This window comes from Typopeltis vanoorti, chromosome 2, assembly GCF_054136105.1.
Source record: "Typopeltis vanoorti isolate ZY-2024b chromosome 2, IOZ_Tvanoo_1.0, whole genome shotgun sequence".
NCBI lineage: Eukaryota > Metazoa > Arthropoda > Arachnida > Uropygi > Thelyphonidae > Typopeltis > Typopeltis vanoorti.
In genome coordinates, this window is record NC_143550.1 from 29737610 (window position 1) to 29761963 (window position 24354).

The 24354-nt window shown below is 34.5% G+C and overlaps 1 protein-coding gene across 1 annotated transcript in view; it reads left to right on the plus strand.

Moving 5' to 3' along the window:
* LOC150108900 (chromatin remodeling protein domino-like) overlaps positions 1-16472 on the plus strand; it is a 731915-nt gene extending 715443 nt beyond the window's left edge. Inside the window, exons 47-48 of the mRNA XM_090410792.1 lie at positions 3073-3423; positions 15398-16472. Of these exons, the coding sequence (XP_090266918.1) occupies positions 3073-3423; positions 15398-16186 (1140 nt within the window). The 3' untranslated portion in view covers positions 16187-16472. The remainder of the gene's footprint in view (positions 1-3072; positions 3424-15397) is intronic.
* The last annotated feature ends 7882 nt before the right edge of the window (positions 16473-24354 follow it).

Sequence of the window (24354 nt, forward strand, 5' to 3'; positions counted from 1 at the left end):
CTCTCGGTCTTGAAATTCTCCTTAGCTTCAACTTCTTGCAGTTCTTTGGTTCCTATTATTAGCATTTGTATTTTAGTGTTGTTTACTGTAAGTGAATTGTGGTATAAGTAGGTAGTTATTTTATTTAGGTCATGTATTGCCTTAGAGAGAGAGCAGTGTATTTCTGTGTGGACTGTTAGTAATGCTATATCATTAGGTAAATTTGATACTACCCAAGTAATAATGTAATATAGGTTTATAACCTTCATTAGTTGGGAATCACATAAAGAAGAAAAATGTGTATTTACATTAATCACTCAATTATCCAACTTCTGGAACACCACCATATAATTGTACCTTCAGATAAGTGAAGAGTTTATTTTTATTTTTTAATTGGATTTTTATGGCACAAAGACATCAAAGGTCATACTGCACCAGGTCACAGCAATACATATGGTAATTTGTTAGTAGGACAATCACAAACATCCATTCCCTTGGCAGGATTTGAACCCACAGCCTCTTGGCTGGAGAGCAGATATGCTAACTATTCAGCCAACCAAGCCAGTTAATTGAAGAGTTACTGTGTGTGTGTGTATATGCATGCGTGTGTGTGCACGCGTATGTACAAATATATCTGAGTGGTCAGTAATATTTTCTATCCATTTTTCCTCTGTCTTTTCATTATATCTGCATCCCTCTAATTTGGCCTCAGTGACTAGTTCAATAGTCTTGCTTGCTTTATTTTTCAAATGCAGTTGAACCATTTATAGTCTTATTTTTTTAATTAATATATAATGGCATTTTAGTTAGATCCTGTGTTTTCATTTCTCTTCAGTTGTCACTTTTATCATTCTGGAGCACTTTGTCTTCAAAGACTGGAGATTTTTTGGTTTCTTGGTGATCGAACATTTGAATCCATAAAAGACCATTGGTGAAATCAATATATTATATAAAAATAATTCACTAATGGTTTTATTTTCCAAAAGGAGTTGGCAAGCTATTGGAGCCCTAACTCACTTTTGGAGATCAATTGCAACTCAGTTCTTCATGGTACCTAGCCTTAACACTATATTGTCTGAAATAGTGTGAGTTCTACAGTTGATTTTCTTGAGTTTCATTGTTAAAAATCAGAGTTTCCAGGAGGGAAAATCATACTTGCCTATGCCAAAGGTTTACTAACTTGGAAACTGGCTAAAACAAGGACTGGAAAAAGTTCCTCTAGTCAGTGACAAGAATCAAACTTAGAACAGTCTTTCTTCTGGCAGCCTGGTAACTTCTGGAAGCAAATGTCATTTCCACAAGTCTACACAGGTGCCATGTTTTATAAGTCTTTTAATACGATTTTTTTCCCCTGCTATTTATATAATTTATTGCTCTTCCATATTTTTGAAAGTCTATTCAATACCACTCATTTTTGTCTTGGTCTACTCTTTATTGGCTTTGTGAATACAAGTTATCTGTTAGGAGAACTTCTAGATAAGTCAAATTGTGACATGTGAAAAGTGGTTCATTAAAATTGCTCAGATGCTCATATGTCACACATAAAAACTCTTTCTAAAATTTGTCTGATTATTATAGGAAACTAAACTGTGTACATTTAATAAATAAGAATCCCATTAAAATCATATCAGTTGTATTTTCAGGTATATTTTATAAGTTAGTAGAATTGCTAGTTTCCACAAATGGAGAAGGTGATTGTTTAACTGCTAAATATTTATTCTTCCTTGGTATGATTAACATTAATTCATACAAACCCCTATTGTACCAGCACAAAACAAGAAACATTACAAATCAGAAAACATTTGTTTCACTTTGCATTAATAATAAAGTAATAGTGCATGTTCTTTATGGGAGAAAATAAATAAATAAAATACATATGTATGTGTACAGTTGACCCTTAAACAACGTGGGTTAGAGGCACTGATTCCCCCCCCCCCCACGTTGTTTGAAAATCCACATATAATTTTTGACTCCCCAAAAACTTAACTACCAATAACCTACTGTTGACCAGAAGCCTTACGAATAACATAAACAGCCGATATACATATTTTGTAAGATATGTTTGTATTATATATTATATTCTTACAATAAAGTAAGCTAGAGAAAAGAAAATCATAAGGAAATGAAAATTCATTTACAGTACTGTATTTATCGATACTGTAAGTTTACATCATCTGTTTACAAAATGAATCATATGCCTATTAGTCATCAATATTGTCTTATATGATTCAAAACACTGTTATACATATTACTAAAACTAGACATCAAAAATGAAAAGATAACGTGAAAAAGAAATTATTCATATTTATTTACAGGTGTAACGATTCATGCATTGATAACGAAGCAGCAGCAATATGATTGCTTTATGGTAGCATAGTGCAATTAGCACTAGGCTACCATAACTTAGCAGTAGTTTAGCCTAGAATCTAGACACTAATGAATCATTTTCGTTATAAATTTTTTATGCTAATTAATTAAACTAATTAACAGTTATTTATATACAGTTATGATTTAATAACTAACTGCATCTTTAAGTTTGTTTACATTTCTCTTAACAGCCTGCCATGTACAGGCTGTAAGTGTTTTTGTAAGTTTTGATAAATTTTAACTTTTTTTTATAATAGATTTGTGTATATTTTATGGTGGTAAATGATAAAATAGACTAGTATCTAGATATATTTTATGCATTCATGACATATCTAACATTTTCTTCATTTTTTTTCCAATCTTTCTAAGCTATGTGATTCACCTGCACATTTTTTCAAATTGTTGAAATTTCTAAAAAAAAATTCCAATATATTCAAAAAAAAAAAAAAATGTATAAGTGGACCCTTGCAGTTCAAACCTACGTTCTTCAAGAGTCAACTGTGTGTGTGTGTGTGTGTGTGTGTGCGCGCTGCAAGTTATGTGGGGAAAAAATTATTCAAAACTGTTTCTTTAGATGATATTTTTAAATTCAGCATTAGATAATCTCATATTTTTCAGGAAATAAATATAAGGTTTTCCTCAGGCTTTTTGAAATAGTTATTACTCTTGCAATGTGTAACTGATTTTTTGGTCTCTTACTGATTGATATCTTTATCTCGAATCTAGGTATCAGCAGCTGCTGCAGCTGCTGCCCATGGAACAGGAACAACAGCAGTAACACCTACAGTTGCTCAAACACAGCTACTTTCTCATGCCGTCCTGCAGGCTGCTACAACAACAACTGCATCTGCAAAACCAATTGCTACAGTAACTTTAACACAGACTTCATCTTCTCCATCCCATACTCCTACTACTGTGGGAGTAGTGTCAGCTTCTGGTCTTCCTTCTTCAAATTCTCCATCCTTATCAGCAACTGTTCAAACTAGAGTAATTCCTGTTTCCCAATCAGCTGTATCTCCTCCTGCAACAGTTGCTTCTTTAACACAACCTCAGTCTTCTATAAAACAGACTATCCAGGTACATAATTACATATTTATTAGAAATAGACTCTATAAAGTCAAGAAATCTCCAGAGAATGGGAATGTTAAGTACATATATATAGTTAATACAAAAACATCTGTATTATTATTGCTATTACTATTATCATCTCGTATATATGTACTGTGAGGGTGAGAATGACTAAGTGTAGAATCTAGTCTCTCAAGCAAAAATATTGAATAGGGTAGTCAATTGTCAATTCAGAAAGTAAAGAAGGGGGTGATGGCTAAAGGATTGCTGCAGTTTCTATATACTAATGCCAGAAGTATCAGGAACAAGAGGGAGGAGTTTTTGGCATTAGTTAGTGCAACCTCACCAAAAGTTATAGGCATTAGTGAGACTTAGCTAACAACAGATGTAGCTACAGGGATTGAATGTGAAGGGTTTAGTGTTTTCAGGGAAGATGGAGAAGATAGGAAGAGGGTGGGAGGAGCAATGAACAGCCACCCTCCCATCTGTCTCCTATTCTTTTTGGCTGCAGTTCATCTGCTACTATCAGCAATCCGTGTGTAGAGGCTTAAGTGCTGTGAGAACATCATGATGGAGGCTTAATGGATTTTTTACAACACTCAAAAAGAATTAAAATAGAATTTAATACTTCCTATATTTCGTCCTAGTCACTAGGACATCTACAGGGATTACAAAAACAATTAATGTAACATGCACACAAAAATCTTACAATACTAAGCCCAACCACGTGGGTGACACTAAAGTCCTATCTAGGTGGAGTGCCCTCTAAGGGTGGTAGTAGGTGGCCTGGAATGTAAGGTGGGACCTCTGGTGATGAGTGTTTCCCAAATCTTCGGAAGCTTAATGCAACCATATTTATTAAGATTTGGTTGGTTTCTGAGAGCTGCTGCTTTTAAGAAAAGTCTCTCTTTCTTGAATTTGTTGTGGTGAAGCATGGTGGTTTTCTTCCATGATACTCTGTGGGTGGTGTCCAAAACATGGTCAGCCAAGCCTGAATGGCCATAGTTGTGTTTACAGATGTAAGACTTGTGTTCCTCCAGGCGGATGGATGCTGATCTGCCTGTCTGTCCAAAGTACGCCAGCTTACAGGAACAGGGTACTTTGTAAACTCCAGGCAGAGAGAGAGGAGGGAGCTGATCTTTCGTAGAACGGATAAGGGTAGCAAGTTTGCGGTAGGGCTTATATGCTGTGTGTAGGTTGTACTTTTTTACTATCTTGGCTATTTTTTCGGATGTGCCACGGATGTAGGGTATGGTGATGGCATTTTTAAAATCTTGTTGACAAGAAGGATGGGGGAGGAACTGATTATTTTTATATTTATGATTATATTTATTAAAAAAAATAATAATAATCAGTTCATCCCCTGTCCTTCTCGTCAACAAGATTTGAAAAAAAGGGGTCAAAACTGCTGCCAAAGTGTATCAACACACCGTGCTGGAACCTGTGGTACAGACCCTGAATCGTGGTTGTTGGAGGCGAACGTGCCCAACCACATATCATCATCTGATTGGCCATCTGGAAGTCCTAATCTAAATCCATTAGACTTCAAATTGTGGTCAGAGCTTGAGAGAATAGTCTGCAAGAAAAGGCACCTAAGCATTGCTAGCCTGAAGGTTGATTTGGAGCAAGCAGTGGCAGTGTTTCCATTGGATGTTGTGCATGCCACCATCGATATGTGGCCTTACAGACTTCAGGCATGAGTGCAGGCAAAAGGGGAACATTTTGAACATTGAGTGCTGGTATATGCATGTTATACATGTGGTTTGTATGTGCTGAAAGCTGTAAATAATTTACTGATAGATTAAATGTGCTGTTAAATTTGTAACAGTGTTTATGGCTAGACTAGGTATACCCTTTGCTTTTAGCCAGATCTCACTACTGCCTATAATGTTTGGCAAAGTTGCACTAACCAATGCTAAATCTCCTCTTTCTCCCGTTCCTGATACTTCTGACATTAGTATATAGAAACTGTAGCATCCTCTTAGGTCCCAACCACCTTTGCATCCTGAATCGGTTGCCCCATTTGATGTTATTGTTTTAGAGACTACTTTCTGAATTTTTTGGTCATTCACTTACTCACTCACTCACCTGATGGTTGCCTGCACACACATGGTCACCTACATCCACCCTAATTGCTTTAGTTTTCCTGACCTTGCACTTTCACACTTTCAGTGAACAAAGCTCTCTTTAGACACATCATTTCTTATGCACAACCTTAATATTGTTTCATTTGCTATCAGTACCCTCCTCTTCACTTTACCTCTATCATAGCATGCCAGGAGACTTACAATCTTCATCCTCTTGCTCTTCATTTTTGTTTCCTCCAATAACTTCTTCACATTCACCTTCATAGAAATACATCTTTCCTTTCAGGTCATCAATACCAGCAAAGGCAAGCAATTCTTTCACCTAGCCTTTCTGCATCCTGACAGCATGACTAATGTTATTAATTTTTGCATTAGGGAAAACACGATTTTGTTGTACTTTCATAAAGTAATCCTTTGGTCATAGAATCCCTATGAAATTTTCTCCTTATCCTCTTTCTCTCATTTATTCATGCAATCTTGTTTCTTACCACAGACCTCCCTCTCCTTTGTCTTCTCAGCCCTAGTAATCCTGTCACATTTCTGCAATCTTAAGAATGTTAAAGAATTAGAATAAAAAGATATCTGTTTGGCAGGTGTACAGATTTTTTTTATCATTTCTTGACTGAAAAAGCAATATTTCTTTGCAAGTGTTCAACTGCACTTAATAAATATAATAAATTTAGTTTAATCCTTTCAAAGCACTTAATAAAATAAGTATTTTTTGTTGTTGTTGGTTTTGTTTATTATTCTTCCTCCCCAGAACCAAGGTTTTTTTTTTATTTTTTTTTAAGTAATTATTTTGATTTCAGCAAATAGCAGATATTGTAACTGTCAATGTAAAGGCACTATACAGGTAACCCTCATATAATGCGGTACTTATACAACGTGGTTTCGATATAACTTGGTCTACAAATTGTAGTAACTCTTGTTGAACATGGTACTTATATAACACGGTTTCGATATAAGATGGTCTACAAACTGTAGTAACCCTTTATCTTTTCATATATTTTTCAATGCGCGACTTAAAAATCAAATTTTATCTCTGTTAAATTTGCATCTGCCCATATCGTGCATGTAGTTACAAGTAGCGAATTATTTTTTGGTGAGTTACATACAATATGTGATGCTTTTTTTTTATGTAAAAAAAAATTATTTTTATAGTAATGGCCACTTAGAGTGCTTTTGCAAACATATGCGTTTGTTAATAGGGATAAACCCACCCACTGTAAACTGCCAGGGTAACAATTGATATCGAAACCGAATGTAACAAAAGGTACATTCGGTTTCGATCAGCACATGAGATTCAACCTTCGGGAACTTCTTCATAAGTGCTCCAATCTCTTCAATAGTGAATTAATTGATGGGGAAATAGATTTAAATGAGGAGGAACTAGTACAGTTAATAGATGACATCAAACCAAATGGCAGGGAAAGTTCTGCTAAAGATTCTGATTGTGATGAATCCATTAAAGAATAAGTTTAAAAATCAGTTTAAAGAAATTAGCAGAAGGATTGAACTTGGCAAGAAAGTTATTTTATGGATAATGATCTCTCAATGGAGTGCTTCGGAAAATTCACAAGACAATTGGATATTTGTTTTACTCCATATTATGAACTTAATAAAAAATTGCAGCATAGTGGTAAGCAAGGTCTTATTACTGACTTCTTGATAACTAAACCAGCCAAAGTATTCAATGAGAATTATACTAATGATGTCCAAGAGATTTCAAGTGATGATGACGTCCGGCCACTCTTAAATAAAGAACATCTATGAAATGTTAGTTTTGAAGAGAGTGATAATGATTAAAATATACACTTTATTTTATTTTGCCTAAAACATTTATGTATTATGTGCAATGAAGTTTACGTACAATTTATAATTTTTTATAATTTTATACTATGTATTTGTATAATAGTTTATATGTTTTCTTAACTTACATGAATTACCTGAATTAAATAAAAAATATATTTTTGTTGGATATGTCCTTGTTTATATCTTTAAAAAAAAAACGATTTTGGAACCTACCCTACTTTTTCTATGTGAACTGAGAGTCTCACATAATGCGGCATTTTTGTGGAACCATAACAACCGTGTTATATGAGGGTTATCTGTATTTTGGTTAATATCAGGATTCATTTCTGCTGTATAGAACACAGCCTGAAATATAATTTTTAGAGATCCACACATGTGGTTATCAGTATGCTCCTGAATAGTAACTAAAAAATTTAAATTTATTTCACATTGTTGCAGTTTTCATCATAATCAAACTCCTGATATGTATCCTCAAGAAGTTTGCAAGATATTATGATAGTACGTATTACATAAAAAGAATTGTTAACAAGAATTACTATTTCTTGTTAATAATTTTCCTTCAAATTAGTCTCTTTTCTGTAAGAACTAGAATATTGTCAGATCTTATATTTCAGTTTTCTGAAGTGCTTCTTACAACATCAGTTCACCTAGGTCTTCATATGGGTCTTTGTCCTGCCATCCTGAAATTCTTGTTTTGCTGACCTTTCCTCTCCCATTCTATTTAAGTGACCATACCACCTGAGATTAGCTCTGTTCACACATTCCTGAATACTAACAATGTCAAATTCCTTTCCTAATATCCTCATTTTTAATATGATTCTGCCATTGATAACATCTTTTCACTGAATTTTCTCAGAACTCTCGTATATGTGGTCCCCATTCTTTAATCAGCTATTTCATTTCTAAACAACCCATAAATAAAAATTGGTTTCAACACTGTTTTATATGTGTCTAGTTTAGTGTTTGACTAATTTCTCTCTGATTCCATAAAAATTTATTCTGTTGTCTATTTCCATATTTAATATGCTATCTTCACTAAAAAGTGTGTCTAAATAATTGAAACAATTTTCTTGTTTTCTGCTGGTGTGATTTCCCATTCAAAATGTAGCTAATGTTTTTATTGTTCCTACATATTTTCATGGTCTTTTTATTGCTGATTTTCATACTAACTTTGTTATAGCATTTATTCAATTTAGTAAAGGAATCTCACAAATTTGTACTGGATTTATTTAAGAGTATAACCTCATCTGCATAAGATAATGATCTGTGATGTATATCTCCAATTTTGATATCAAACTTAATTCCACTCACATTCATAATGTGATCTATATAGATGATGAATACCAGTGGAAATAATGTGCACTCTACTCTCACACCTGATCTTACACCAAAGCATCTTTCAATGCTGCTGACTTACAACTCAAATATAGAGCATGTGTTGCTTGATATAATGTCCCATTTGCAACATATCATTTTTGCTGCTTTTCTTTTAGTACCTCTTCATATGCCTTTTCCATGTCTACAAAATTTAATTACAGATCCTTGTTACATTCCCGTGATTTCTCAGCTATTTGTCTTAAAATGAAAATCTGATGTTGACAATCTCTGGCCTGAACCCACATTGTTTTTAGGTTTTTCTTTCCACTATTTATATTAGCCTCTTCGAGTATACTTGCATTAATCTTACCTGGAACTCAGTAAGTATTCTGTTTTATTTCCTCTTTAATAGATGTTTACCATGAAAGCTCTTCCAGTCATCCAAGATATGGCCCTCTGGCCAATCCTTCTGAATTATACATTACAGCTATTGTAAAGCTTTTATACCTCTGTATCTGACAATTCCAATCAAATATCATCTACTCCAGTTGCCTTTCCACATTTCAGATTTTTGGTGGTCTTTTCTTATGTATGTCAAGAGATATATACATAACAAGTATTGTTATGTATATCTCTTGAATATTTTCTACCACTGTTCTGTTACTTCTTGTTTCATTTAACAGTCTTTCAAAGTAATTACTCCAACCTCCTGGAATATCCTCATTTTTCATGTCATGTTTATCATCTGATAAACCCATTATTATCATTCTCCATTAACCACATTTTACTAACACCAATGATTTGTGGATTGATTAACTGTATCAAAGAGCATTACTCATAATTACCAAATGAAGAACTAAATAAAGCTACATTAAAGATTTTTTTAGTAATTCCTAGCATTTAAACATTTGTTTATTATGTAATTTTAATGAAAATGTAAATTGAACTATTTATTTTTAAATAAATAGTTCAATTTACATTTTCAGTTTACAATTTACAGTTGTAACCTTTAATCAGTTAAACCTTATTTTAACTTCCTTGATTTTGATTTTTAAATGAAGGTTCATGACAGTTGAAGTTAACCTTTTTATAATTTTTCTTTGAATGTTGATGAATCAATGAAACTTTTTTTAGCACCAAATGTCTGGTACCCAATAGTCTGATGCTAAATCAGATGGACCCAAATGGCCATGCCAACACCCAAACAGCTACACCCAGTCATACTATTCTGCATCATTGGAGCATTGATTTTTTTTCACCACAAAGCACTAATAAAATAATTGGGGATACAACTTTTGGAAGATTTTGAATTTTTTTATATGAGGACTTTTAACTCTTTCAATTTGTTTGTTGCTGTGACTTCAGAGATGTTAATCTAAAAGACATTTCTAGATTTAAAGTTTAATGTTAATATAAGGGATGTTTGTGTTTGAAAAGTGATGCTTCCATTGTGATAGCTCTCCACAATGGAGAGCTATCACAATTCAGCCTTTTACAGCTTTCATCAGGTATCCACTAAAGGTAGAACACAATAATAAAAATTGAAGTTACAAAAAACTGAGAATTACAGGCAAAAATGCAATACATAATTGACATAAAAAACGTTGTATTTTTTAAGTTGTTCTATCCAACGTGCCATTGTTTGTTGTGTGCGTGCTTGTAAGTTCTCATAAATGTCAGTACTGAACAACTGCAGCATGGCTATTAGGGATGTTGTAACTTAAATTGCTGTTCAAATGTTCAGGATTTAAGAGGATTTCCCTAGATTCCACGATTTTCCTTTCAAACTCATCACTGCAGCGAAAAATGTTTTCGGATTTATCCCAGAAAACTGAGTGACTTTGTAGATCATCATGAGGATTGTTTGAGAAAAGAACATGACTGGATAGCGCAGATGCATGTGATCTTTTATGGGAGATGTCTCTCTTATGTTCTTCTATACGTAGTTCAATAGATTTGTTAGTCTGTCCAAAATAAGGAATATTACAATTGCACTATAATTTGTATACACCTGGATATTTTAGGTTGTGATTAATAGGCCTTCGGATCGCTTATAAGAAAACGGAGTTTAGGAAGTGTAGTGAAAAACATCCTGATGTTTTTTTTTTTGTTTGTTTTTCACTACACTTCCTAAATTGACTAAAAAACTGAGACTTGTAATTCTCAGTTTTTTGTAACTTCAATTTTTATTATTGTGTTCTACCTTTAGTGGATACCTAATGAAGGCTGTAAAAGGCTGAAACTAGTTGTATCATTTTCATTAAAACTTAATATTTTATCTCGGTTTAAAGTCATTAAATATCTATTTTTAAAATGTATCATAACAACCGAGTAGAAGCTCAAGGAATACACACACACACACATATATATTCACGAGACTGGTTGCAAAAATGTGGTATATTATTACAATTGTACAACTTAATTGTTATCCCCTTCAACATACTCCCCTCCTCTGTCTATACACTGTTGCATACGAATTTTCCATTATTGGAAGCAGTGCTGCAAGTCATCCAATGTTATCTGCTTCAGCAGCACTGCCATTTCTCCTTTGCCTCATCCATCATGGAATGGCTGACAGCGGAGCCGGACTTGCAGGAGAAGATCATCACATGTGATGAGACATGGATTTTCCAGTATGATCCAGAAAAAAAGAGACAATCTATGCACTGGAAAACTGCTATGTCACCGAGAATGAAAAAAGCAAGAATGAGCAAGTCAAAACTGAAGGCAATGCTGATCGTTTTTTGGTAATGGTTGAATGGGTACCAGAGGGTCAGACAGTTAACCAACATTATTACCTTGGGGTTCTGGCCAAGCTGAGAGAACGAGTGAGAAAGAGGAGACCCGATCTGTGGAAGAAAAACACTTGGATTCTCCATCAGGACAACGTTACAGCCCATAGTGCACTGTCTGTAAAGCAGTATCTGGCTGATAAGAAAATCCCAGTGTTGGACCATCCACCTTACTCACCGGACTTAGCTCCATGCGACTTCTACCTTTTTCCAAAGTTGAAATCCCCATCGAAGGGCACCCATTTTCAGTCAGTGGATGAGGTAAAGGAGAAAATGGCAACATTACTGAAGCAGATAACGCCTGATGACTTGAAGCACTACTTCCAACAATGGAAAATTCGTATGCAGTAGTGTATAGATAGAGGGGGAGGTGTGTACAATTATTACAATTGTACAATTAAGTTGTACAATTGTAATAATAAACCACATTTTTGCAACCAGTCTCGTTATTTAATAGCCACACCTCGTATAGTCACCATTTTAGTTTCAACAAAGGAAACATCTTGAATAGAATTTAAACAGTCAAATTCATTAATTTGTGAGATCTGATCACAGATCTCACAAATCTTTAATTTTGCCATTTCATTGTGTTTTACCAGCATATTACATGTTATTTCAGTTTCAAATGTCTGCTAACCAATCAGTAGTTTTCTTGCAATAAAAACTTGTTCATTTCATTCTGTTCTATCAAAATATACCAGTGAGTTTTAGAGAAGAATTATGCGATTTTTATCTACTCATCTCATATAATGGATGAATTTCTTTTCATTTGAAATATCTGTTTAAACTTCTTGAGTCTTTGATTTCCTTAATTAATTTTTATTTAATGTTATCAGAAATAACTAATACAATTTCTTTACATTTCATGTCATTTTGGGACTGTTTAAAACAGCCAAATTCAATGTACATGCAATAATTTGACTACTGGGCTTTGAAGTTCTTGAAGTCAGTAAATTTGTTTCTTGAATTTAGCTTTATAGGTTGCATTAAAGACATTTCAGGTGTTGAAACATTTTAGAATCCATTTTTGGAAGATAGCTGGAGACCTCCTAGGCAATTTCTGTCGAGTCTGTATCACAGCATTTTTTGTGAAAATTGAATGTTTCATGAACCCAAATTGTCTCCACTTGGAAAGTCTCAAAAATCATGTACTAATCTAGAGTTTCTATCAGCAGCCCAAGGATATTGTTTATCCATTATACATTATCTTCATAACACAATTACTTGAGCCATTTACTTTCTCCATGTCTTGGAAAGAAAGCCTTTATTGTTTTTAGTTGATGACACAACTCTTTCCTCCAGTGTTTTAATACTTTCTGGTCGCTTACTTTTGCCTTCAGTTTTACTTTGTTCTACAAAACTAAAAAATGTAGTTTGCATTTCCTTTCATGTATTGCCATAATGAAGGGCTAGTTTTTATAAATCTTACATAAAAATAATTCAAATAATAAAATTCGTGAAAATTTTATTATCAGCACAGTGATGGACCAGACTTATCACAGTGTCATCTCAGTAACATGATCCAGTCTCTGACTTGTCTTTACGAGATGATGTGTTTCTTGAATAACAGTATTAAAAAGCCTTTTCACCATGTAAAATATTCAAGTATATAATTATGTTAATCTAATTCATGTTATGAAAATAAGCTTACACCAATACTTCATTACAACTGCATACCTACTTAGGATTAAAGAGACAATTGAAAGAAGAAGAATATAAATTTGTCTTATTTTGTATTGCAGTTGGCAGTGAATCAAATGAAAACCAGTGTTGTTAAATATTTTTTTCTGTTGTTGTTGTTGAATAATATTTCTAATTTTTATAAGAATGGTGATGACTTACAAGTTATGCAAAGTGAAATGTTGTTTGAGAATACTTGACTATTTCAAAATTAATTTATGGATGCAGAGTAGAGTAGGCTTAGTTTATAACAGTGGGGTCAGAGATAAATTGTACCACCTGTTGTCATAGGCTGGTAATGCTTCAAATCGCAGTAACAGCAGCAAGGCATATCTTTGTGCAAACTAACTTTTGGTGGGAAAAAAATAGTCTACAAAGGAATTAACTTATTAAATTAATTACATAAAAAACTTTCTCCTGATTGAAAATAAAACTTCTTTATTACATTCATTAAATGCAACCCATGATCAGATAACTTGATAGCAAATGAGATGTTTTAAAATGAAAAAGAAAAAATGTAAATTATGCAAAGAAAATAAGGATATATTTTAAGCATTCAGAACAAGGCTAAAAATTCATTCACCACTTGTCTCTGACAACTCACCTGTGGCTATAATTAATTTAGTTTAATCCTTTATCCAAGTGTGAGCAAACAAAGTTTGTGCCTGAAAGTATCTTCAGGACTGGGGTAAGGTGGTACAACATCAGGGCACTCCTTGCAAAGGTGGAGCAAGCTACCAACACTCCTATCTCAGTATCTCCTATAATGCAAAACACATCTCCTTGCGGATATGTCTAATGTTATGCATTAAGGGAAGGGCCACAACCCAGACTGGTTTCGACCTTTATCGAGGTCTCTTCAGTGGGAGCCAGGCCCAAGTGGAGATACCAGGCAGAAGCATTAGCAGGTCGTCTTGCTCCCCCTTTGCAAGGAGTGCCCTGGTGTTGTAGCACCTTACCACAGTCCTGAAGATACTTTCAGGCGCAAACTTTGTTTGCTCACACCTGGATAAACGATTAAACTAAATTTATTATACTCTAACCAAGTGAAAAATAAACTTTCAACATCTTTCTCTAAATCCAGAGTAATTTATTAAAAAAAGAGTGGCACACCATTTGGCAACTCCTATAGGTAGAGATGACCTGCTAATGCTTCTGCCTGGTATCTCCACTTGGTCCTGGCTCCCACTCAATAAAGGTCAAAACTAGTCTGAGTTGTGGCCCTTCCCTTAATGCATAACATTAGACATATCTGCAAGGAGATGTGTTTTGCATTATGGGAGATACTGAGATAGGAGTGTTGGTAGCTTGCTCCACCTTTGCAAGGAGTGCCCTGATGTTGTACCACCTTACCCCAGTCCTGAAGATACTTTCAGGCACAAACTTTGTTTGCTCATACTTGAATAAAAGATTAAACTAAATTTATTATACTCTAACCAAGTGAAAAATAAACTTTCATCACCTGTGGCTAGCAGGTTAGTGAGTGGATTTCTGGAGATCTGCTATAGAATACATGTACACATCACATTCTTTCATATTCTCCTGTATTTTCTCTCAAATGGCTGTGAAGAGGTACAAAATATCCCAGAATAAACAGACACTATACTAGTATCATTGTGATAGTCTGCACCAGGGACAAATGAATTGAGCAATGTACAGAATACATCAGAAATAGTCATCAACAGAAATCAAATACAAATGCCACCTCTTTCACACTATGTTCTTACCTCCAGAACATTCATTAATATAAAAACAAGACATAAGATATAATGAAAAAGCTGCATATATGCATACAAGTTTGCCACTGAGAAATGCCACGCCAGAAATTTTATTTTCGATCTATCTGCCACACATAAAGCAACGTCATGTGAGTTAAGTGAGACCAGAGAGAGAGAGGATAATAATTAACATATGCCATTCAGTACAAACAAAACTCAAACCATCTCTGTCTATTAATAATATTCTGCCAATGAAAATAGTATTGGTAGTAATTTTATATATGTGCAACAAAATCATTGCTTTATTACTTGATAAAGATCCAAAAATTGAATGGAAACCTGTTAAACTAAACAAAATCAGATAACAATTTACTAGTTTAAGAAATTATTGCCTTATAAACAAATCCCTCTCATGTATATTAAATCTTTGACAATGTTTTCTTTTTTATATTTCATCTCTTTATTTTAATAATTATATACTCTAGATTTTTATTTATCATAAACTAAAGAAAATATGATATTCTAAATATATGCTATATGTTAAGATATGAAATAAAAAAAAATTGTTTCTTTATAGGTAGTAACTGCCCCGAATTTAGCTACTAATATGCAAACTCAGCAAACTCTTCGTGCTGTCACTGATACAGCCCTTGTTACAGGAACTTTGAAACCTCAAGTGGTGGCTACTCATGCTGCAGTTGTTGCTACCCAGACTGCTTCTACTGCATCAACAACGACAACTGCTGCCATATTAAAAGGTGCCCCAGCTGTAGTAGTAAGTGGCCAGTCCCAAACAGCAACTATTCTACAACAAGTTACTCCCACAGCATCAGCTGCATTAACACCACAACAAGCAGTTACCTTAGCTGTGAGAGCTGCAGCCAGCCAAGCCCAAGGACAGCCTCAGGTACAAATACAGGTACAACACCAAACGCCGAATATAGGCCAGCAACCTCAGATGGTTTCAACAGTGCAACCCAGCCAGCTTCAACAAACTGTGCAACAAGCAGGAACAATAGCACAAGCATTACCAATACCATCTGTTTCACAAACTCCTGTTGTACCACTAGCTCAGACAACAACTACAGTTGTTACTCCTCAAGTTGTGTCAGCTGTGTTAGAATCGAACCAGCCTTCAGTATCACCACAAGTGGCACTATCTACCATGACATCTTCACAGTCAGCTCTAGCTACAGTAGCAGTGCCAAATGTGTCGTCTGCTACTACCGCTGCTACTGCTACAGCTCAAGCAGTCCAGGCTGCAATCCAGGCTGCAAAACAGCAGCAAGCACAACATCAGCAACAACAACAACAACAAAGAGCATCACCCTATACAATGCGATTGAGAAATCCACCCAAACAGTAATTACCTGAAATTTCATTTAGATATCTGAAATTTATTGTATCATAATCACTGCTGGTATCATCAACATGAATTTATGCCTTGAACATTTAATTGGAACGCTACTGTAAAATGGTCTCTCTCTCTCTCTCTCTCTCTCCCTCCCTCCCTCCCTCCCCTTCCCCCTCTCTCTCTTCCACGATTTCTACAAAGACAATATGAATGTGATTGCTTTGAGTCATTCTGTATAAGTAGATACGAACTAAAGTGTGATAAACATACTGTAATGTAATAAACACATCATCTTTCATGTCTTTTAGTTCATTGGTTCATTATGTAATAACATTTTTTTCAGGTTCTGCTGTGACGAGTGATTTTTTTTAACAGTTCAAAATGCAGAAAGAGAGAGCAATTGTCTCCAGAATGCCAGTGTGTTAGAAATAAAGAACACCATATCTTTTTTGTTTGCTTTGCTTTTATAAGAGAACTGAGTTAAATATTTTCCATCCTCTTCCCTTCTCCATCATCATTGTGAACTTCCATCACTGAAAGTTCACAATGATGAGGAGAAAGGAAAGACTGCAGATTTTCTTCTGCAGGTTCACTTGGACCTGATAAGGCCTTCAGCTCTATTCATCTGCAGTCCAGGCAGCCCAAAAAATTGCAAATTTATGCATAAAATATAAATGTTAGTATGACATTTATATTTTATGTAAATATAAAGAGCCTTATGTATATACCTGCATACCAGGAAAACACAATGTCCCAGATATTTGTTTAACTGTATGTCTTTATAGCAATTTCACAAATGGAATGGTATATGAGAGATGGATTACATTTGAAGAAGCCTTTAGACACCTGGAGCAACTGGTCAGTGATGCAGAAAATATAAAGCAAAGAATGATGAGGGATATGAAAATAATTATGGATATAAAGGCAGATAAATAAGAGAAGTGAGAATGAGTGACTGGTATAAAATTCTTGTTGTTCTGTCTTTTGCCTCACATTATTATTTCAGTCCATTTTTAATGAGAATTTTCTACAAATACAAATGCTTAATACTAATTGAGGGTTGCTTGAATAGCATCAAGTACTTGCTGTGGGTCAAGGCCAGACACAACATTTAACGATTACACATATCCTAAACACATAAAATGGAATAAAATATATACATATATTGCTCTTGTTGTGTTGTTAAAAAAAAAAACTCCCCATGACCATTTTGTTGAGTACAAAATAAGCTTGCAGCCATTAATTAATGAGTAATGTTAAATTCACAGTTATGAACTCTCACCTATTTCTAGTCACTGTCATGCAAATGGAAAAACAATGCTTATGTATATAGTTCATTCTTTCAGGACTGTTTATAGTCTTCACTGAAAACTATCTCTCTCTCTTTTCATGAATAAGATTAAGAAATGAATGCATATCATAAGAGCTTCTGTAGCTTATTTGGTAATGACAGTATTCTTGATAAGAAAGACCCAGCTTTGAATCCCATCTAGGATGCAAAGAACTTTTATTGGAGTTTTTGAGCTGAAGGAGAATTAATTAGTCACACACACACACACAGATAATGAGGTTGCTCCCATAAACATAGATTTTTCATCTCTTAAGACAAACAGATGGTAGAAAGGTGAGATATACTGCCCTATTGTTCTATTATTTATGTTTCTATGAAGCCAAATTATCTGACAGTGGTAGCTATCCAATAATTTTACTTTTATATTTCAGATAGGGACAGTAATTCCTTTTCTTTCCAGTATATGTGTATCATAGTCTATACAGATTCCTCTCACCCCTTGCAGTATGCTCATGCTGCATTCATGGTTACTGCTTGCTGTTCTCATCTAGAAGGTATAGTCAATCATGGAATTGGCTTGCTGTACACATGATTAAAAAGTCTCTACTCTTAGAACTTGAAATACTCAGATCTTACTCAGGAATTTTCATATCTGTTTTGATGCATTCCACTGATTTATTTCTGTGCTAGATGATGATTTATGGTTTTAATGGGGCAAAGACAGCAGAGGTCATACTGCACCATATCACAAACATCCATACCCACAGCGAGATTCCATCCTGCGACCCATTGGTTGAAGAGCGGATATGCTAAGCACTTGGCCAACCAGGCTGGCTCTATACTAGAAGTGTTATATCTGATCATTACTAACTGGATTTTACCCTGTGGTGAGATGCTTGTTACATAGAATTTAGTTAGTAATGACTTTAGTGCTTCTGAATGTAAATTGTTATCATACCTATATCCATCATTTGGAACACATTTGAATAGCAAACCTCTTTCAATCTCTTTATTGGTCTGTTTCACTATTCCTAGTGAAACTGGCCTAGTGCATGTATTACTCATAAAACAGACTCTACATGACAATGATTTTGGACTTGTACCCTTTCCCATCAGTGCCCAATCTCATCTGGACTGTCCTCAACTTTTCAATTGATAAACATGCAACCCGCTTCAGAAAAAGATTCATTTCCTCCTTTTTCAAAATTACAGATGCATCAGCATCTCTTCCTGAATTTCAGTATCCTACTGATGATGTACTTTCCAGTTCTTTCCTTGTTAAAAGTCCATGAAGATTCCTTTGCTTGCTAATAAAAATAGAATCATCTTTCTAACCAAAGGGTATGTGTCAATATTCCAAATGTGGTAGCTATAATTTTGTATGCTGTTGTGTTTTTTTACAATCTAGCTAACAAAACAGTAGTTGTGATTTACAAAAAGGATTTCAAGAATGAGTAGTTGTAGCAAGTCTTCTCATTCTGGGTTGAGTGATATACTGTTCTTATGATAAAGATTATAAACATTCCTTTGCATGCTAATAAAAATGGAACCATCTTTCTAACCAAAGGGTATGTGTCAATATTCCAACTGTGGTAGCTATAATTTTGTATGCTGTTGTGTTTTTAACAGTCTAGCTAACATAACAGTAATCAGCCGTGATTTACAAAAAGAATTTCAAGAATGAGTAGTTGTAGCAAGTCCTCTCATTCTGGGTTGAGTGATATACTGTTCTTTATAGGAAATTACATTCTTGTTTTTCTCCGTATTTTTACCCTCTTTAAGCAAACAATAAAAGTTTGTGTACAAAGTATTTCAGGATTTGATGTCTGTATACTGAGTACAAGTGACTTCACCATAAATTGTGCTAATCCCTCTAATATAAAGCATGGTGTATATGAAGTATATGTTGAATTTACATTATAAGAGGAGTCACTTCTTCATTTCATTACATTACATAAAGTTGAAATCTGACTTTAGGCAAAAGTAGGTATGTCATTTATTTGGTAGAAGTCAGATTGTCCATACAAAGTTGATCAATCTCTAGATCATGTAAGTGTGCAAGGATTTACAAGTATCATCATATCATATAACACTTGTGTGTATCACTGTCCAGCAAGATAGCTTTGTTCATATCCTGTGAGCACACTACCATGAAAATACAGAACACAGAGTGCATTAGTGTAGACTAATGCACTCTGTATTCTGGTTTTGCATGCTATTTGGCATTTGCTTTCTGTTAACTGCTGTTTTGTTTAAAGTGTGTGGAATATATTTCGTCATTTCTTCTTGCACAATGGACAGATGATTGCCATCTGTGTTGCAGTTACACCTTAGTATATGAACAGTACAGACTGTTTTCTAAATGTATGAGTGCTGCAAAGTGATGTTAAAGTCTATGAAATATGCATTAATTCCTCTGATTAAGAAAGCACATGAATTGTGCCTTGAATCTAAAGTCAGAGATCTGGACTGGGCTCCATATTGTGTTGCAGTAGGTGTGCACAGGATTTGTCAATGCCATTATGGTCTAGGCTGCAAGGTTGGAACTTCCTCAAAAATGGAACAAAGATCATCTTATTTCAAAAGTGTTAACAATATTTGGAAGTGTTTTGTGGTGGTATGTAAGTGAGCAATAATGTTAATGAATTAATAAAAAAAATGAAAAATAAAAAAGCTGGGGAGGAGGGAGGCTTCTACACATCGAAAATAAATGGCCCTCTATTCCAGTAGTATACAGCAATCTCTCGATTAATGTGCCCCCAATTAGTGTGGCATTTTTTTTTCGATACCCAAATTCCTATATACATCTTAAACATAAATGTTACAGATTTTGAAATTTTTCGATCTATATTTTTTATGGCTAACTACTTTAAAAAATCACTCACCAAGATGAAATAATTTAGTTACTGATATGAAACATTTTACAAAGTTATTTTTTAATGCCATGCTACACTATGTTTCAAATTTACCCCAAAATTTATTTCGTCTGCTTTACATAGCATTTTGCTGGTCATATCTGGTGCAATTGTTTTCCTTACTTTTTTATTTTAAATTATTTTCCTAACCTTTAATCATGAGTAAAAATTAGTGAGCGAAAAATAGAAGTGTGAAATTGATTCGAAAAGTAATCTGATTGGAAGAAAAACTTGAAATAATAAATAAAAATGAACAAGGCGAGTCCAGAGCAAAGATAACACAAAATGGGTGAATCAACTGCTGAATACAAATAGAAAGGTAAGGCTACTTTAGTGTATGGAAAAAAAGAAACAGAATGCCTGCCAAACTACATTAGCTCAATTCCTTGTTAAGAGGCAGAAATAATAAATTTATATTCTGAATATGTTTTATTGTCTTTCAACTTCATGGTTTTCCTTTAATTAGGCCCTCCCTGAGACATACCCTAATTCTTTTATAAAAAAAGTAAGGGTAAAAAAGAAATCTGAGGAATGAATTATACATAAGTTATTATTTTCGATTAATGTGTCTGCTCTAAAGAATGCATTAAGTGCATTAATCGAGGGATTGCTGTATATGCTATTCATATGAAGGAATCTTATGAGAATATGAGTAAGCTTTTTAAATATGTTGACTATGATGAATACAAGTGGAATTTGTAGCAAGTTCATAATGACATAGGATACACCGGGAGGCATAAAGCCAACCACCTTATCCTCGTATAATGGTTGCGGTTATAAGAAATAGAAACCCTCAAGGCCGTAAAGGTAAAAGAGAGAAAGATGAAGAAATTGATGTATTGTTTATTTAGATTTTAATTAGATTTTCATATTTTTATTCGTTTACAGTGAAAGTGATATTTTATTGATGATTGGTGAGTTTCCTAATTTCTTTTTCATCTTAAAAAGGTATAAATATTCTTTCTTATTTTGATACTACAGGTTCTGTTGATGAAATATTAATAATATTTATTCTGTGAACCATTCACCTGTTTTTCTGCGCATTTATACACCCATCCAGATGTGATATGTATATATATATATATTCAGAAGATGAGGTGTTACAGTTACTGAATACGTGTGTATTTTGAAAATGACTCCACTTTTCCTACATAGGGAAGAAGATATTTTGTATGCTGTTATCATTAACAGAGCTAGTTTAAGATCATAGGTGCACTTTTGAGTAATTATATTAAAGAAAATTATGTAAATACTATCATAATGATGTAAATCAGCAATAGCTAAATTGCCATCTGTGGCTGCAATACCAGTTGTCTTCATCTTTTCCTCCAATGCTAGCATTTTCAGACAAAGAAATTCATCTCTCAACTAATAACAATTGCAAACATCCATGCCTATTGTAAGTTTTGAATCTACAGCTCATTGGTGGGAGAGGGTACACTATCTAGTCGTCGTTCATCATAATGGTTTATTTACAATTTATAAATAGGAATAAGAAAAAGTTAATTATTATATGTAACTTTCCAAGCCACATGACAAAATTTCATGCCGGCTGGGGCATCGCCCGGTTAAACAAGGCCCCCGTTGTTTTCGCCAGGGAACCAGGGCGAACAGCGAAAAGTCAGCTACTGGAACAAATCTGAAAACAAACCCAAACTCAACATGACCAGAGTTAAAGATTGGTACTATCAACGTAAGAAGCCTGAATGGCAAAGAAATGGAGCTAGCTGAGGAATTAGATAAGTACCAGATCGACATAATAGGGGTGGCTGAAACAAAAAGACAAAAACTGGTGAGATCTTTCTGAGCAATAAATACAAAATGTTATATTCAGGAAATGACAATCAAGGAAAAGAAGGAGTAGCCATAGTATTCAACACAAAATATGAGGCTAATCTTCTTGAATGGCAGTCAGTCTCAAGTAGAGTAATGTGGGCAAATATGAGAATGGGGAACTGGACAATGAGACTTATTTGTGCCTATGGTCCCACAGAAGGCTCTACTAAGGTAGAAGTGGAGGAATTTTTTGAGGCTTTAGAAAAAGCAACTGACACAATGAAAAAGGAAAAGTTGGTCCTTGTTGGGGATCTAAATAGCAGAGTAGGAAATGATTGTGAGACATACAAAAATATTTTGGGAAAATTTGGAGAAAAGAGCAAAGCTAATAATAATGGCAAATACCTGTTGGATTTCTGCTCAGGACATGGACTGGTTATTACTAACACCATGTTCCAACATAAAAATGTGCACAAATTCACATGGAGAGAAGAGGCTAGGAATAAGAAAAGTCTCATTGACTATGTTATTGTTGATAGTGATGTTTTCTCCCTTGTGCAGGACACAAGAGTGTACAGAGGATTTGAAATTGGAAGTGATCACTATTTAGTCTTGAGCAGGATAAAATTGAATTTCATATTGAAAAGAATAACATGTAAGAAAGTTTTAAAGCGAATAAAAGTTGAGCAGCTCTCAGATGTGAACTGTAGACTAAAATACAGAAAGATTATTGAAAAGAAAATGAAAGAGTTTGAGAACAGGAATCAAACCTTGGAGATTCAGTGGCAAACTCTGAAGAAAACATTGATTGATTCTGCCAGAGAGGCATGTGGTGAGGTTGTGTGCAAGGATAAAAAAATCGGAACTCCCTGGTGGACACAGGAAGTTAAAGAGGCAGTGAAGGAAAAGAAGAAAGCATATCAAAAGTTCCTGGAAAATAAGTCAGCTTTTACTCTTACAGAATACAGAGACAAATGTAAGAAAGCTAAACAGTGTGTAAAACTAGCTAAACAAAAGTCATGGGAGGACTTTGGCAAGAATATAGAAAATAAATATCAAGAAGGTGGCAAAATATTCTGGAGGTTGTTGAAGAAGCTTAGGAATGGAGGAAAGAGTGCTGTAAAAGGAATTAGAGATGATAAAGGTGAAATGAAAACAAGAGAAAAAGATATCCTTGAAGTATGGAGTAATTACTTTGAAAAACTGCTAAATGAAACAAGCAGTGATGACAGCACAGTGATAAAAAACACTGACCAGGCATGCAGTCAGGAATACATATCCATACTTGAAGTAGAAAAAGCCATCAAAGTCTTGAAATGTGGAAAGGCAGCAGGAGTAGATGATATTCGACCAGAAATGCTGAAGTATGGTGGTATAAGAGTCTTACAGTGGCTGCACTGCATAGTTCAGAAAGCCTGGTCAGAGGGACGAATTCCCGATGATTGGAGTAGAGCTCTCATAGTAACCATATATAAAAAGGGAAATAAAACTGAATGTGAGAATTACAGAGGTATTTCCCTACTGAGTGTTCCTGGCAAGATCTATGCAAGTATACTTGAGAAACGGTTGAGAAGAATTGTGGAAGAAAAGCTTGGTGAAGAACAAGCTGGATTCAAGCCAAATAGAGGCTGTCAGGATCAGATCTTCACTTTACGACAAATAGTCGAGAAAGCATGGGAATATAACAAAGATCTGTATTTAAGTTTTGTCGATTTGGAAAAGGCATATGACAAGGTGCCAAGAGAGAAGCTATTCAATACGCTGCAGTTATGTGGTGTCAATGGGGCATTATATCAAGCAATACTTAGTCTTTATTTGAGTTGTAAGTCAGCAGTTAGAATTGAAGGAAGTACAGGAAGATGGTTTAATGTTAAATCTGGTGTGAGACAAGGATATACATTATCCCCTCTGTTATTCATTATCTATATGGATCACATTATGAAGGAATGTGGTATTAAACCTGATATCAAAATTGGAGATGTTAATGTCAGCTCTTTGCTTTATGCGGATGATGTTATACTTCTAAATAAATCTGCTACAAGTCTGCAAGATTCTCTGACTAAATTGAATAGCTGTTGTAATAGATATGGTATGAAGGTCAGCAATAAAAAGACAAAGACAATGAAAATAGGCAGAATCATTGAAAATGTCAACTGTGTTGTGAATGGAGAACCTGTGGAACAAGTAAAACGTTTCAG